General features: G+C 38.3%; 1 protein-coding gene across 10 annotated transcripts in view; it reads right to left on the reverse strand.

Annotated features, from left to right (window-relative positions):
* The window catches only part of ATP8B4 (ATPase phospholipid transporting 8B4 (putative)), a 346,626-nt gene that overhangs the window by 144,867 nt on the left and 184,466 nt on the right, over positions 1-17,293 (reverse strand). For all 10 annotated transcript variants that reach the window (XM_069098021.1, XM_069098022.1, XM_069098023.1 and 7 more), the window contains one exon: positions 13,178-13,260. In XM_069098021.1, coding sequence (XP_068954122.1) covers positions 13,178-13,260 — 83 coding nt within the window. The remainder of the gene's footprint in view (positions 1-13,177; positions 13,261-17,293) is intronic.

Raw genomic sequence — 17,293 nt, forward strand, 5'->3', positions numbered from 1 at the left:
AAGGAAAGGAAAGGAAAGGAAAGGAAAGGAAAGGAAAGGAAAGGAAAAGAAAGGAAAGGAAGGAAAATAAAGAAACAAAGAAAAGGAAGGAAGGAGAAAACAAAAAACGTTAAAAAAAAGATTATCTTAATTAGATTTTAACTCAATCTCAGTGGAAAGAAAAAAATGGTCAGTAGAGAGATCACAAGATGCCACTATGAGTTTTTTCCTTCTTTTTCTGAAACAAATTTTAGACCTCTGTTTCTCCTGGACATGCTTTATTCTTTAGAAAAGTCACAAAATGTAGGATAATTCCTAAAATGAGCACTCAAACTTTTGCTGGTACCAAATTCCGTACTAACAGTCATAAAATATGTAAACTTGTCACAAGTTGCAAAAAGCAGATCTCAGTTTGTCAAGAAAAAGACAAATATTTTTTAAAAACTACACTAAACACAAGTAAACAAGTGATATGTTACCCTTCCTTTAAGAAGGAAGAATGGCATATGATTATTAAATGAGAGGTATTTTAGTGTTTTTTCCCTCATGGAATGAGCCACAGTGGCACTGTAGAGAACTGACCTCAAAGCAGGAAACCTGGGCTCAGATCCTGCCTCTGATCTCTACTTTCTGCATGGCCCTGGGCAAGGCTAGAGATGTCAAACACCTGTGGGCCACCCACAACACTGCCAAGTGCAGCTCAAACCAGATTAAAATGTAGCTTTTATCTGATTTTAATGTGTTGATGTATTAATCCAAAAAAGAAATATATAAATACGGGCGGTTTTTCTAAGTCATTATGTGGTTCACAGGGATCCTCACGTACTACTTAGTAGGCCCCACATTTTGGTTCAATTCCATTGCTCTAGGTAGTTCTCAAAAACTAAAGGTTACAAAGAAGGTGCCAGTTAAACTAAAGAAATGAAATGGAAACCAGGAGACAGTGAGAGGATCAGCTAAAGTGAAAAGGAAAGTAAGAGAAAAAGGAACCTAGTAATGGTAGAGTTACAGAACAATAACAATGAGTCTAAGCTAAACATTACTGCATATCAGGTCCTGGGGATACAAAGACAAAGCAAAAACATGACCTCCCCTCATGGAGTTTACATTCTAGTGAGGAAGAGACACCATGTATAGGTCAGAACACACAGAATACACAGAGCAGAGGGAAGGCAACCTGCAGGGATGGCAAATAGCTGCTGAGAAATGAGGAGAAATGCAACATGTCAGTGCAAACCTAGAACTGGGGAGAATGAGACATCAGGACAATCCTAGAAACAGCATAAAGACTAATGACATGTGGTTTATTAAAGTGTTCATGAAAGACATACTGAAGCCATAACAGTCTTTCTGAGTGGCATATATGAACATTGAATCAATTCCAATTAATTCCAAGACAATTAGGTAGTGATAGTACTGGACCTAGAGTCAGGAAGACCTGAGCTCAAATCTGGCCTCATTTACTACCTATGTAACCCTGGGCAAGTCACTTAATCTCACTCAGCTACAGTTGACTCATCTAATAAAATGAAGGTAATAACAGCACCTACTTAGAGCACTGCCACCTAGTGGTTGGGAGGATAATATCAAATAATATTTGCAAAGTGCTCTGTCAACTTTAAGCTATTGTTGAGTCATTTCAATTGTCTAACTCTCCATAACCCCATTTTGAGGGTTTTCTCAGCAAAGATAATGGAGTGGTTTGCCATTTCCTTCTTCAGCCCATTTTACAAATTTACAAATTTTAGAAACTAAGGCAAACAGGGTTAAGTGATTTGCCCAGGATCACACAGCTAGCAAATGTCCAAGGCCGAAGTTAAACTCTTGTCCTCCTGACTCCAGGCCTAACACTCTATCTAATACTCTTTCTTAGTTGCTGTCAACCTTAAAGCATTTTATAAATGCTAGCTATTATCATTATTCCAATTAACCATTTAATAGTAATAGAAAGAATTGGAAAGACCTTAAGAAGGCAGTGGTAGTACTTTTCTGAAGACTCTGTTTTTGTTATTTGAAAGGAGCAACCTTACCTAGCTGATCACAAGCCAGACCTTTGTAAGTCGTGGTACACAATTCATGAATTGACAGTTTGCAAACCAAATTGCTTAAGATCAAAACAGAATCCCAAGAAAGGAGATTTGTCCAAACTTTGCAAAATCAGTCCAATTCCCAAACCAGAATTGTGTAGAGCAGCATCTTTAAATTACCCCCATAGAGGATGTCCCTCTCCCTCCCACATTAAGCTCTTCCAGTACTTGAAAATATATAACTGATTTGTACCACTAAATAACTGACCTCTATAGAAAAGAAATGAATGCTTACAAGGCCAGACTGAGACAAAAAGAGAGCAAAGAATACTTTTGATATACCTTAACTGTAAGCTCCTTGAGGGCAGGGGTTGTCTTCTGACTTTCTTAGTATCCCCAGAGTTTAGTACTTAGCATATGGTAAGCACTTAATAAATATTTGACTAACATAGTAGGCACTTAAAAAGTGTTTATTGACTGTGCTGTCTGGCATCCCTACCATGGAAATGTAAGGAGTTACAATAGGAACTATGCATTTTGCAGCTTGAAAAAAAATTAAAATTAATAGAGGAATGTAATTTTTGTCCATGCCTCAACCCTTCTCTTCTTCTTTGGGAAAGGATACTTTTTGTGATGGGTTTATCTTCTTTTTTTTTTAAACCAGCTTGGAGAGAAGAGAGGCTTTCAGATAGATTCATGAGGGTTCATCTTCTCTATCTTCTCTCTAACTTTTTCTGCTTAACCAGGCATTCCAATGCATCCCAGGAAGACGAACAGAATGGATTATCATGGTTTTCATGACTAACTACCCATTCATTCACATAGGATTATAACCTTAGAGCTGAAAGATACCTCAGTCACCATCTAGTCTAAACCCCCTACCCTCATTCTACAGATAAGAAAACTGAGGCCCTGGGAGTTTTCCCAGCTTGCACTAGTGAATGGCAGAGGCAAGATGAGAATCTGAGCCCTTTGACTCTAAATTCAACATGAGTCCCATTATACCACATTGCTTTTCCCAAGACAAGTGTCCATACTATCCTGTCCTATGTCCCTTGAAATACCTTTGGTCAATCAGTCAGTCAGTCAACAGGCATTTGTTAAGTGTTTTTATTATTTGCATTTAAGCCAATGCAAACACACAAAGGGAAGAAACGGCATCACATATATGAGGAAGAGCAAATAAATGAAAGGAACTTTCCTCGACACATACATCCTCCAATATTTTTCCTATATGCATGTGTTTTTTTCTCTCCTTTCTGTGTATGTTTTTTGTGCCTGACTTTGGTATCTGTGAATCATTGATAAAAGTTACTGAAGCTACAGAAAGGAATTAGAAAAGGAACTCTGACCCAACTAGCTCCCATTTTGATGAATAGTGATTTACCCTAAGGTTTTTTGTTTTGGTTTTTTTTTTTCCTAATATAAGGAGAGGTGAAAGGGAGAGGGAAAAAAAGATTTTTTTAATTGAAAAAACAATTAATTTAAAATATGTATTTGCACATTTATATTTGAATTAAAACGTCCTCAATATGACTAATACATCCTACATTCAAGTCCTCCTACAATATTTCATGGTGCCATGTAGGTCATGGGATCTATCACTGGAAAGGACTTCAGAGGTTCAGTCCAACTCCTTCCTTTGATAAAGAAGGGAACTAAGGTCCAGAGAAACAGTTACTTGTCCGAGAACACAAAAGTAGTGATTTATAGAGTCAGGATTCGAACTCAGGTCCTATGACACCAAGTTCTAGGGTCTTTCCATTGCATCACATTGTCATGACTTTTGTTTTTTAGAGGTTATGTCAGGGGGGCACAAGCTCTGGCAAATCCCATCGTTGTTCAGTTGTTTCAGTCAGGTCTGACTTTTCATGACCCCATTCGGGGTTTTCTTGGCAGAGATACTAAAGTAGTTTGCCATTTCCTTCTCTAGTTCATTTTACATATGAGGAAACTGAGGCAAATAGGGTTTAGTGACCTACCCAAGTTCACTCAGTGTCTGAGGACAGATCTGAGCTCAAGAAGATGAGTCTTCCTGACTCCAGGTCTGGCACTCTGTCCACTATGCCACCTAGATGACTTCCAGAAGGTCCTACCAAGGTTTTCTGGAATATGTGCTGATAGACTATATATCTCTTTTCTGTGGACTACCAGCCTTGCAAAGTTTTGATAGGCTCACTACAAGTCTGGCTGCAGGTGATTGATTTCTTTCTTCTGCAACAAATCACAAAATCCAGCTAAGTCATCAGAAGGTTGTTCACTTTGTCAATGGAAGGAATACCTATGTTTACAAAACCACAGGTCCCTGAAATAACAAAATAGCTACATATTTTTTAATTCTTTGCTTAATTAAGTTTATATCATTGCTCCCAAAGAAGTACTTCTGAAATTTGGAGTCTCTGAGTACAATCTGCCCAGGCACACTATTGCCAAAGCTAAGGCACTCCCAGTTTGCAAGACTTGGAGAATGCATATAATAGCAATATTTCCATGGGATAAATATTTCCAATATTCCTAATATTTTATACTAGCATAAACTTTAAAAAGAAGGGAGTATCTCTTACAATTCCAGCAGAAAATGCCAGCTAGAATTCTTAAAAAGAGGAGTCTTACTAACAGGTTCTTTTATTTTAAAAATCCCAACTGTTTTCAAAATCCACACCATATTTTATGTTGACCCCATTTTCCCTTGGTTTGTAAATACAGCAATTAATAAAGGAAATTTAATTTGTATACCATATGTAATTTGTTTAACCATGATTCATCTGTCCATTTTTTAGATACTTTCTCAGAAACCCAAAGTGACATTTCAGAAAGGCTAAAATCTTATTTTAACTATCACCTATTTGAAAATTCAGGAAAATTTAGGATTTCAGAATAAAAGAATCACTTTGGTATAGGACAGACTAAAAGCACAGAATACAGAGGCCACTACAAATTCATGTTGCTTTATCTCAACTGGCCTCACAGAGAAATAATTTTATTTCTCCCTAATTAGCCATCTACCAAACTCCCTGCAACAGATATTACTAACATCTTTTCTCATCAAATCTTATACAAAAACCCTACAGCCTTACCTCTTTGACTCTTACTTTACTAAGAAAATGATGTCATTCACCCCTCGTTTGCTCATCTCCTTTATTCCATTTCACAAAGCCCCATCCACTTCTTTACCATTTTCTCCTTTGTTCCAGCCTCTAAGGAAGAAGTAGGCCCATTTGTCAAGGCCAATCCCTCTACAAGTACACTTAATCTCATCTCTTACCACCTCTTCCAGAACTTTGCCCCCAACATTTGGTGCCTCCCTCTTTCTAACCATGCATCTATTTTTGTATTTGTGTCCCCAGTACCTAGAATAGGGCCTGGAACATAGGAAGAGTTTTATAAACATTTGTTCATTGATTATCAATTGATTCTCCCCCTGCAATGTACAAACATGCCCCATTATCTCTTATCCTTAATGAGCCTCAGCCATTTCAGTGAACTCTCATCCAATATCGGTCCTTCCTTTCACTGCCAAACTTCAATTATTGCTATCTCTACTTCTTTACCTTCTACCTTCTTCTCAACTGCGTATAGTCTGGCTTCTAATTCCCTTGCTCTACTGAAACCCATTTCTGCAAGGTTACCATTTTGATCTTTTAGCTATGGAATCTAACAGCTTTTCTCATTCCTCATTTTTCTTGAGCTCTATTCAGCTTTCAGGGCTCTGACCACCCTTCTTCCTGGATTCTTTCTTCTCCCTTGGCTTCTGTGATATTGTCTTCTTTTTTCTCTTCCAATAAATTTCAGCCACTTTATTTCTGTCTCCTTTGCTGATTCATCAATCATTTCCCACCCCCAGGTATAAATGTCCCCCAAGATTCTGTCTGGTGGCATTTTCCCTTCTCTCCAGACCTTCTCTTTGGTAATATTATCAATGCCCATGTGTTTGATTATCATCCCTAAGGAGAGGCCTCCCAAATCTATATGTGCAGCATTAATCTCTCTGCTAAATTCTAGGCCACCCTGCTACATCACCTCCTTTTATATAGTCTACATTCTAGTCAAACTGGACTGCTAGCTATTTCCTGAACTCAATATGGCAACTCCTACCTTCATGTATTGGCACAAATTGTGCCCCCTTCCCCATGCCTGGAAGGCATTCCCTCCTCATTTCTACATCTCAGAATCTACCAGGGCTTAGATAGTGCCTGACATACAGTAGGCATTTAATAGATGCTTGTTGACTTGTTTTCCTCTAAGGCTAAGGCTTATCTCCAGTGCCACCTCCTATGGAAAGCCTTCTCTGACCCCCCCCCCAACCCGTTGTTAATGTTTTCTGTCTCCTTAAATCGCCATATTGACTTATCTATTGTCCATATCATATCCATCTTCTCCCCACTCAAAGAATGTAAGCTCTTTGACAGTGGAGCATGCTCAGTTTTTGTCTTCCTGGCCCCTGTACTTAAAAAGGTATCTTTTATAGAATTTGCTTAATGCCTGACTTTAAATTAAACTGAACTTATTGTCATGTGATTTTTGCATTATGTAACATCTCAAAAGCATTCCTACTTTGAGTATAAATGATCAAAATGAGGCTGCTGCCTTTAGAAGGGAAAATAACTTTATACTGATGCTTTGGGGGAACCACTCAGACTATGGTAAATACATTTGAGTGAAAGCAATAAATGAGTAATCACTATTAGTCCAGAAGAGCTCACATGCAAAACCAATCACTTTTATGAAGCATAAAAATACTACTTTTGTTTTCTACAGCAACTCAGTGAGTCATAGTGGAGAGTGAACATCTGAGTTCAAGTCTGGCCTCTCACTCACATACTGGCTATGTGACCCTGGGCAAGTGACTTAACTTCTCGGTGCCCCCAGACAACTCTCTAAGATTCTAAGTTACAGAGAATGGACAGACCTGAATTGTCAGGGGTCCTTATATCCAGAAATTCCCAATACCAATGAAACAAGTAACATAGTCTATCTCTCTCTAACTGGTCACTGTAACTTTTAGTATATTTCTTAGAACCTCAGCTTCTTAATCTACTAAGGACAAGTAATACTGTCCCTACCTACCTCACAAGATTATTTTTACTATATAAAGTAATTAATTGAAGTAATGAACCTTTGTGAAGTAACCTTAAAAGTATAGGTTATCATTATCATAACAATAAAAGAGCACAGATATAAAACTGGGACATAATGATAATATTATTATTATTAAATAAATTATTTCCAAATTCTTTCCTGCTTTAAATGAATGGAGAATCCAGAAGGAGGGGTGGTCAGTGCCCTAAAAGGTGAATAGAGCTCAAGAAAGATGAGAAATGAGGAAAGTTATTAGATTCCACAGTTAAGAGATCAATGGCAGAAATGGGTTTCAGGGTAGAAGCAGGACCTCCCCACAGCTCTGGCTTCAACCTACCCCAATCCATGTAAAAAGGTGACTCTAAACAAACTTTGGAGCTGCAGAACCCACAAAATGACACAGAGAAGCTAACCTCCCACTGAGGACAGCCCGGCAGCCAGGCAGGAATTGGCCAGCGCAGTGCTCTCAGAGCCAAGCCCAGCCCCAAGCAGAGGCTTTAGCCCCAGGGCAGGCCTGACCAGCTGCTGGCAGGAGGGACTCCAGATCATTAGCAGCTGTGGCCATTTACAGATTAATCAACACATAGATGCAAAGGACAAAGTGAGAGGTCAGTGCAGTCTGGACTTTGGGACCTAGTAAGTGGGAGTGCGTGGCTTTTGCCCCCGGGGCGAGAAGCCTCTGAGACACTGGCACAGCCAGCCAGCGCCAAGTGGCAGCTTCAGCTCCTGGCCTGCAGAGTGTAGGGGGACCAAGCACCAGTCTGAGGGGTAATTGCTCTTATTTTAACCTTCTTGGATCTGGATTGCAGTCTAGGGTGGAGGACCTGGGGTGTATATCCAGCTTGCCAGAGCACGTGGAGACCTCAGAGAGGGCACCCATCTAATACCTCCAGCATCTGAGAAAACCCCAGCGTTTGAAACGAAAGCTCCCCTGTCTGGTGGCAGAGTCCTACTGTGGCAAAAAGCCCAGGGGTCAAGTGACTGAGGGGCAACATGACCAGGCAAAGGAAACAAAGCAGACAGAAGATTCCAATATTGGACTCCTATTTTGGGGACAAAAAGGAGCAAAGCATGGAAAAGGAGGAAGACAGTGAAGTCAGAACTCCTGCACCAAAAGCTTCAAAGGAAAATACGAGCTGGTTACAGGCCATAGAGGACCTTAAGAATCAGATAAGAGAAGTGGAGGAAAAATTGGGAAGAGAAATGAGAACAATGCAAGAAAATTATGAAATGAGAGTCAACAGCCTGACTGAGGAAAATCATACCTTAAAAAATAGACTAACTCAAATGGCAAAAGAGGCTCAAAAAGGCAATGACGAGAAGAATGCCTTAAAAAGCCGAATTTGCCAGATCGAAAAAGAATCCCTAAAGCTCAATGAGGAGAATCATTGCTTCAGAATTAGATTGGAGCAAATGCAAGCTAATGACCTTATGAGAAATCAAGATGCTGTTAAACAGATCCAAACAAACGAAAGAATAGAAGGCAATGTGAAATATCTCATAGGAAAAACCACTGACCTGGAAAATAGATCCAGGAGAGATAATTTTAAAATTATTGGACTACCTGAAAGCCATGATCAAAGTAAGAATCTAGAAATCATCCTCCAGGAAGTTCTCAAGGAAAACTGCCCTGATGTTTTAGAACCAGAGGGCAAAATAGAAGTTGAAAGAATCCACCGATCACCTCCTGAAAAAGATCCCAAAAAGAAAACTCCTAGGAATATTATAGCCAGGTTCCAGAATTCCCAGATTAAGGAGAGAATATTACAAACAGCCAGGAAGAAACAATTTGAATATTGTGGAAACACAATCAGGATAACCCAGGATCTGGCAGCTTCTACACTGAGGATCGAAGGGCTTGGAATATGATATTCTGGAAGTCAAAGAGCTGGGATTAAAACCAAGAATCACCTACCCAGCAAAACTAAGTATTATGTTTCAGGGGAAAATATGGATATTCAGTGGAATAGAGGACTTTAAAGCATTCTTGCTGAAAAAACAGAGTTGAATAGAAAATTTGACATTCAGATACAAGAAGCAAGAGAAGCATGAGAAGTACTTCCTGGATGGAGATCCAACAGAGAAAATCGAGAAGATTTTGTCAGAGAGATAAGAAGAAAACCAAGAAAGCAGAAAGGGTCAAGGGTAATGATAAGAGTGTCAAAGGTGATTTTAAAGAGAGGAATTTCAGTTGAATGATGTCAGAATCCTAAAGGATTTGGAAGAGAGTGAGACTAGATGAAATGGATGCAAGAATTTTAGATGGCCTTTTCAAGGACTTTAGCCAGAAAAAGGAACAGAGTTATTATGATGATAGTAACTATTTATGAGAAGACAGGAATACCTAAACATTAGTCTGACTACCTTCAGTTTTCATTTACATGTAGACAAGTAAGTAAATGGCTACATATACACAGACAGGTAGTAGAAGACCGGAATAGAGAGTACACAGGGAAAGACGCCAGGATGAAAAAGGAACATCCTTCAGAAAAGTAAGCATAAAGGGAAGAACTTGATCTATGGAAATCTATGGAAGGGATGTAAGTAATAAAAAAAATGGGCAAGAAATGAATGAAAAAATAATAGCTCTAGGAATCTTGACATCTTCTTAAGATGAATAGAATATGGGAAGGATTAGGCATTAATCCAATCTTCTAATTTTACAGATAAAAACATGTTGACCTAAAGTATTTAAAGACTGCCTAAAATTTTGCATTTAGTTAGTTGTAGAGATAGATTATAACCCAGGTGTTGTGACTGTGTTAGTCTCTAGTAGAGTAGTTCTTTCCTATAGCATGCTGTTTTTAGATTTTCAGCCTCTTCTTACATATTTCCAAATAACAGAAAGTTCCCTATTCAATGAGGTAGCTGGTTCCACTACTACACTTTCCTAATTAGTAGAAATTTCTTCCTTAGGAGCAAAGGGAGGAAAGTAGGGAGGATAGAATTTGGAACTCAAAATTTTAAATAAAAATGTTTTAAAAAATGGGTTTCAGTAGAGGAGGGGAATTAGAAGCCAGACTATAAGCAGTTGAGAAGAAAGTAGAAAGTAAAGAAGTAGAGATGACAATAATTGAAGTTTGGCAATGAAAGGAAGGACCAACATGGGATAAGAGCTCACTGAAATGGCTGAGGCTCATTAAGGATGATGGAGAATGGAGTATGATTGTACACTGCAGGGGGAGAATCAAAAGATAATCAATCAACAAGTATGCTTTAAATGAATAACAATATTATTGTTGTTGTTATGATGTTTCAGTGATGTTCAACTCTGTGACTCCATTTGGGGTTTTCTTGGCAAAGATATTGGAGTGGTTTGCCATTTCTCTCTCCAGCTCATTTTACAGCTGAGGAAACTGAGACAAACAGGGTTAAATCACTTGACCGGGGGTCATACAGCTAATAAATGTCTGCGGCCAGATTTAAACTCATGAAGATGAATCTTCCTGCCTCCAGGGCCTGAGCCCTATCCACTTCCCCACCTAACTGCCCCTGAATGATTATGACTTTCTGATAATTTTAAGTACTGGACATTAATAAGGAAAACCAAGAACTTCTTTCCCTTATGGACTTTTAGATGGAGAAACTGAAGTGGAAAATGTTGACTATTAAAACAGTATTTGTGTATAATGGTAACCATCTCTGGTGGGAGGAGGTAGGGAAGAAAAAATGGGGAAAAAAAAGAAATGTACATGATAATTTTGTTATATATTTGAAAGGAATAGAAAATTGTGCTTAGTAGACTTGTACTTTCATGTGCAATTATCTTTTTTATTGTACTATGTTATGGAAATGCTATATTCCAAAATTTTTAAATAAAATAAAAAATTTTTAATACATTTTACTCATCAGAATGAGACCAAAATTCTGTAATATACTGTCAGGTCTTATCCTGAAATAAACCAAGCTTTCTATCAAAATTCTATAAAAATATGAAGTTTATTTTTTTTAAAGCTTCACTCAATTTACATGTACAATTGATTTTATTGGACTCCTACTAACATTTTATTTTAAGGTGTTCCTTATTAGAAAAAGTTTAATTTGTCTTCATCTAGTGACAAATGTTACTTGGACCATTCAAATTTTCTAGACTATTACTCTGATTTAAATCACAGAGATCCTTCTGAATATGAAAGAATTCAATATTTTTATACAATAAGTATTGGTTGTACAGTATACTTCTGAAGCAGGGATTATTATATTAACTGGTTCCAGACAGAAGTTTAAAAACAAAAACAAAGCATAACAATAAAGCTCTCTTTTGAGCATTTAAGAAACACCAAAAGGGGAATGTGTATGCTTACCCCATGAGATCATTGTGATGACCTTGTCCAAAACTTAGTTTAATACAGACCAAAAGAAAGAAAGAAATCACACACACACACACACACACACACACACACACAAACTAGCCGTGTTACCTTGGTCAAGTTACTTAAACCCAATTGCCCTCCAAAAGGCAAATGAATGAATAGATAAATAAAGAAATAAATAAAGAAATCTTCAAGTCACTTACTAACACTTCCAAATCAAACTTATGAACCAAAAAGCAAACCAAGGTATACAAGTGGTGGTGTTGCTGTTGAGTTGATTCAGTCATGCCCATCTCTTCCTGACCCCATTTGGGGTTTTCTTTACAAAGATACTGGAGTGGTTTGCCATTTCCTCCTCCTGTTCATTTTATAGATGAGGAACTGAGGTAAACAAGGTTAAGGGACTTGTCCAGGGTCACATGGCTATTGTGTCTGAGGCCAAATTTGAACTCACAAAGATGAGTCTTCCTCATTACAAGCCCAGTGTTCCATCTACTATCATATTGACTATATTGGACTTACACCTTCCCCATCACTAAAGAAAGGAATCCTCCCCTACTGTTCTTTTAGGAATGAGGATAGGCTTTGTCTTCCCCAAATCAGTAAATAAACACTGGATACTGCCCTCTACCAAGATGCTACCCAAGAAAACCAGTGTCTTGAATCAGCCCTTCATGGCAGACAGAGTAGGAGATTATCTGTGATGATTGTGATTGCAACTTATTTTCTATGAATCCTAACCCAAGCTCTGAGGCCAAAAAGAACACCATCTATGACTTATGAATTTCGGGAACTGGGAAGATATCAAAACATCCATTCCACTATCTAAGTGTCTATAGTTTCATGATCAGACATTCACTATCTGAGATTTCCAGAGACTCTACAAAACTGTAGATCTTAATGAACTCTTTTGTTTAGCCTTCAAGAGTCTCCAATTAAAATACAAATACCCCTAGAAGGTAGCACCTACAAGCTAATACCTTAGCAGGAGTTAGTTCCACTCTGATTAATCATATTTGATCATCAGGTCAATAAAAAGAGAGTACAGATTAGGTGTCCAGAGATGGGAAGAAGGGCAAGTTCTGAGGGATGCTAAAAGAGGAGATCATGGATAACAAACCTGAGCTGCTTCATTGTTTCCTTATAGGGTGACCCTAGTTATGCCAAGGAAGGGAAAGTAGGGTCACTACAGGTAGACAACTAGGAAGGGAAAGGTTGATAAGTCAATCAAACAATATTTTTTTAACACCTACTAAGTATTAGGTACAATAAAGGGTAAGAAGGTCAATGAGACCTGATTCCTGCTCTTAAAGACCTCACAAATTAGTACTTGAGTTTTAGAGATAGTCTGATGAATGAATGGACCAATCTAAACACTATAGAATATAGTGAAGCTTGTACCTCTATTCTCCGCAAATACTGATAGGACCCCACTGAGATTAGGATCTGGCAAGTGGAAAACATTACAGGGCATGTATGGGGAAAGATTTGTAGGAAGGAACAAGCACCACTTAATGACTGTGTCATAGCCCTTCACCAGTTTGAGAGCAGAGACTATGTATTATTTCATCTTCATATACTTAGCACCTAGTGTAGTATTTGGCATAGAATAAGTGTCTGACAAATGTTTGCTGAATTGGTTTTGTCAAATTGACTTAATGATGTGATAGAACCATGGGTAGACACTGTAATTCAAAAATGAAAAGAGAACTCAGTCTCTAACACGCATAGACTTTCATGCTTTCAGCTTCATATCATGATTTTACTTTAACTACTTACCATCAAATTTTGCAAGCCTGCTAATATCTGCTCCAAGTTCTGAAGTAACTGGTAATGCATGGCGGACTTTTAGGTTGGTTTCCCTGGAAAATTAATGACACGAATTTTTATATGGAACAGTCCACAGCATCTTACATAAACTAATCAAACGAGTACAGCCCGTGAAATACCCAACACTTCAATTCAAGGAACTCCCTTTGAATGTCATTACCATTTCCACACTATTTCAGAAAAGTGGGAGGGGCTTCCAATGTTCCTAAAAGTTGGCATCTCATAAACTGCACATCTGTATAACAACACAGTAATCTGTTTTGCTCTTTGAAAGAACAGAGGACAAAATAAATATGGTTTTATTCGGACCTATTCAGACATCACGCATGAGTTACAAAATACAATAGGAATGGTAGCACCACTGCTAGCCAAATGAGGTCAACATCACACTAAAGAATCAGATATCTATGTAGTAGTTTTCCTTTCAAAACATGATCATGGCTAATTTCACAGTAGCTTAAATTTAAACAGAGAAAAGGAACACAGGTTTATTTTTCTTGGCAAAGCAACACAAGAATCATGTAATTCTGGAATCTTAGAGCTTGATGGACTTCTCTATCCAAATAGGACCACACATACACTCTACAGATGGCTTTCTACTCTATTCCTGAGATCTTCAGTGATGAAGATTCCACAATTTTTGCCAGCATATTGTGTTTAATGATCCTTGCCATCAGAAAGTTCTCTCTAGGTCTAAATGAAGTCCTCTGCCCTAACTTGAGCACTTTTCTTGGAGAATATCTCCAACAGAGGCATTTAATAGCACTTATTCTCCATTTACTAAACCAACAAACTGTTTAGTAGAACATTTGGCACATTCCTTCGTTTACTGAATACCTACTGCATGTGTAACAATGGAGGAAGGGGAAGGAGCTGTGATTTTACAGGTAGAGAATTCCCCTATCAGTGCAGATGGGTAAAGGCTTCTTCAAAAGAAACAAATTGGTTCTTTAATTTATAGTCTTAGAGAATTTCTTGGTATAAAAGAGGGCAAAGTGACTTGCCCAGAGTTTCACAGCCAGCACAGGTCAGAGGCAGGCCTAAAGCAGCAGGTTTTCCTGACTCTAGCTAGCACTGAATGTCTATCCACTATTCCCTATACCTATCATTGTCTTAGGTAATTTGGAAGATGCAAAGTGTATTTAGGTTTGTCTCCTGCTCAAAATCAATTATCTAAATCTCTGCAGGGAGCAATACAGCAGCTAATGTCCATGTCCAGCCTCTGAAGATCTCACAAATAAGAATGAGAAGTCATTTGTGTAGTATCTGCACAATCTTGCCTAGATGAAGTAGATTTAAATGCCCACCGTGCATTTGGAAATTAGAAAATTTGCAAAATTTGATAGTAAGTTTTAAAAATGAATTGATTTATGCAACTTCTCAAGAAGGTCATAATCATCATAAGGCATAAGAACTATCTCCTCAATCTCTTTTTCCCAATTTTTAACATTTTTATTTAGAGTTTTGAGTTCCAAATTCTATCCCTCCTCATACCACTTCCCTGAAATGGTAAGCAATCAGATATAGGCTAAACATGTGCAATTATGTAAAACATTCCCATATTAGCAATTTTGTACAAGACTACTCGAATAAAAGAAAAAAATGAAAGAAAGAAAGTGAAAAATAGTGTGCTTCAGTCTGTATTCAATCAATATCAGTACTTTCTCTGGAGATGGATAGTATGCTTCATCGTTAATCCTTTGGGATTGTTTTAGATCATTGTATTTCTGAGAATAGCTAAGTCATTCACAATTCTTCATCAAACAACATTGCTGTTAATATCTACAATGTTCTCCTGTTTCTGTTCACTTCACTATGCATCAGTTCATGTAAGTCTTTCCAGGTTTTTCTGAAATCATCCTGCTTGTCATTTCTTGTAGCACAAAGTTCCATTACAATCATATACTACAATTTGTTCAGTCATTCCCCAAACATCTGACATCCCTTTGATTTCCAATTCTTATCCACCACAAAAAGAGTAGCCATAAAGATTTTTGTACACATAGGTCCTTTTTCCTTTTTGTGGATGTCTTTTGCTGGATCAAAGGGTGTGCACAGTATGATATATTGGTCTGTCTAGTTTCTGTCATAATGTTTTCCAGTTTTCCCAGCAGTTTTTGTCAGATAGTGAGCTTTTGTTCTAAAAGCTTGGATCTCGGAGCTACAGAACCCACAAAATGACACAGAGAAGCTGACCTCCCGCTGAGGACAGTCTGGTAGGCCAGCAGGAAGCAGCCAGGGCAGCACTCTGGATGCCAAGCCCAGCCCGGTTTGAGCCTGAGATTTTATCCTCAGGGCAGCCACAGCCAGCCCCCAGCTGGAAGAACTTCAGATCACCAGCAGCTGTGGCTGTTTCCAGAATTATCAACACATAGATGCTAAGGACAAAGTGAGAGGTCAGTGCAGTGTGGTCTTTCGGATCTGGTAGTTTAGGAGTGTAGTTCAGCCTTTATCCCCTGGAGGGAGAAGCCACTGAGACATGTGCAGCTGCCACCACATGGCAGCTTCAGCTCTTGGCCTGCAGATTGTAGGGGTACCAAGCAACCAATCTGAGAGGTAATCACTAGGGGACCAAGCAACCAATCTGAGAGGTAATCACTCTTGCTTTAACCTGCTTGGATCTGGACTGGAGTCTAGGGTGGAGGTCCTGGGTTGTGTGACCAGCTTACCAGAGTATGTGGAGGCTTCAGAGAGGGCACCCAACTAATACCTTTAGCAGCTGAGAAAACCCCAGTGTTTGGGACAAAGCTCCCATCTGGTAGCAGAGGCCTACTGTGGCAAAAAGCTCAAAAGTCAAGTAATTGAGTGGCAACATGAGCAAATAAGGGAAAAAGAGCAAGCAGAGCAAACCAACTTTAGACTCCTATTTTGGGGACAAAAAGGAGGAAAAGGAGGAAGACAGCAAAGTCAGAACTCCTACACCAGAAGTTTCCAAGAAAAATATGAGCTGGTTACAGGCCATAGAGGACCTAAGAAGAATTTTGAAAACCAAATAAGAAAAGTGGAGGAAAAATTGGGAAGAGAAATGAAAATGATGCAAGAAAATTATGAGATGAGAGTCAACAACCTGACTGAAGAAAATAACACCTTAAAAAATAGACTAACTCAAATGGCAAAAGAGGCTCAAAAAGGCAATGAGGATAAGAATGCCTTAAAAAGTCAAATTTGCCAGATGGAAAAAGAATCTCAAAAGCTCACTGAAGAGAATCATTGCTTCAGAATTATACTGGAGCAAATGGAAGCTAATGACTTTATGAGAAATCAAGATGATGTTAAACAGATCCAAACAAATGAAAAAGTAGAAGGCAATGTGAAATATCTCATTGGGAAAACCACTGACCTGGAAAATAGATCCAGGAGAGATAATTTTAAGATTATTGGACTACATGAAAGCCATGATCAAAAAAAGAACCTAGAAATCATCCTTCAATAAATTCTCAAGGAAAACTGCCCTGATGTTTTAGAACCAGAGGACAAAATAGAAGTTGAAAGAATCCACTGATTAGCTCCTGAAAAAGATCCCAAAAAGGAAACTCCTAGGAATATTTTAGCCAGGTTCCGGAGTTCCCAGATCAAAGAGAAAATATTACAAACAGCCAGGAAGAACAATTTGAATATTGTGGAAACACAATCAGGATAACCCAGGATCTGGCAGCTTATATACTGAGGGATCAAAGGGCCTGGAATATGATATTCTGGAAGTCAAAGGAGCTGGGATTAAAACCAAGAATTACCTACCCAGCAAAACAGAGTATCATGTTTCAGGGGAAAATATGGTCATTCAGTGGAATAGAGGACTTTAAAGCATTCTTGATGAAAAAACCAGAGTTGAATAGAAAAATTTGACATTCAGATACAAGAAGCATGAGAAGGTAAACAGGGAAAAGAAATCATAAGGAGCTTATCAAAGTTGAACTATTTACATTCCTACATCAAAAAACAATAAGTGTAACTTATGAAACTTTTCTCAGTATGAGAATAGTTGAAGGGAATACAAATTTATATGTCTATATAGGAGGGTATATGGGCATATGAGTACATATGCGAGTGTGTGTATATATGTGT

This window comes from Petaurus breviceps, unplaced genomic scaffold, assembly GCF_028583685.1.
Source record: "Petaurus breviceps papuanus isolate PSGF00001 unplaced genomic scaffold, PetGlider_PUasm1.0 37, whole genome shotgun sequence".
NCBI lineage: Eukaryota > Metazoa > Chordata > Mammalia > Diprotodontia > Petauridae > Petaurus > Petaurus breviceps.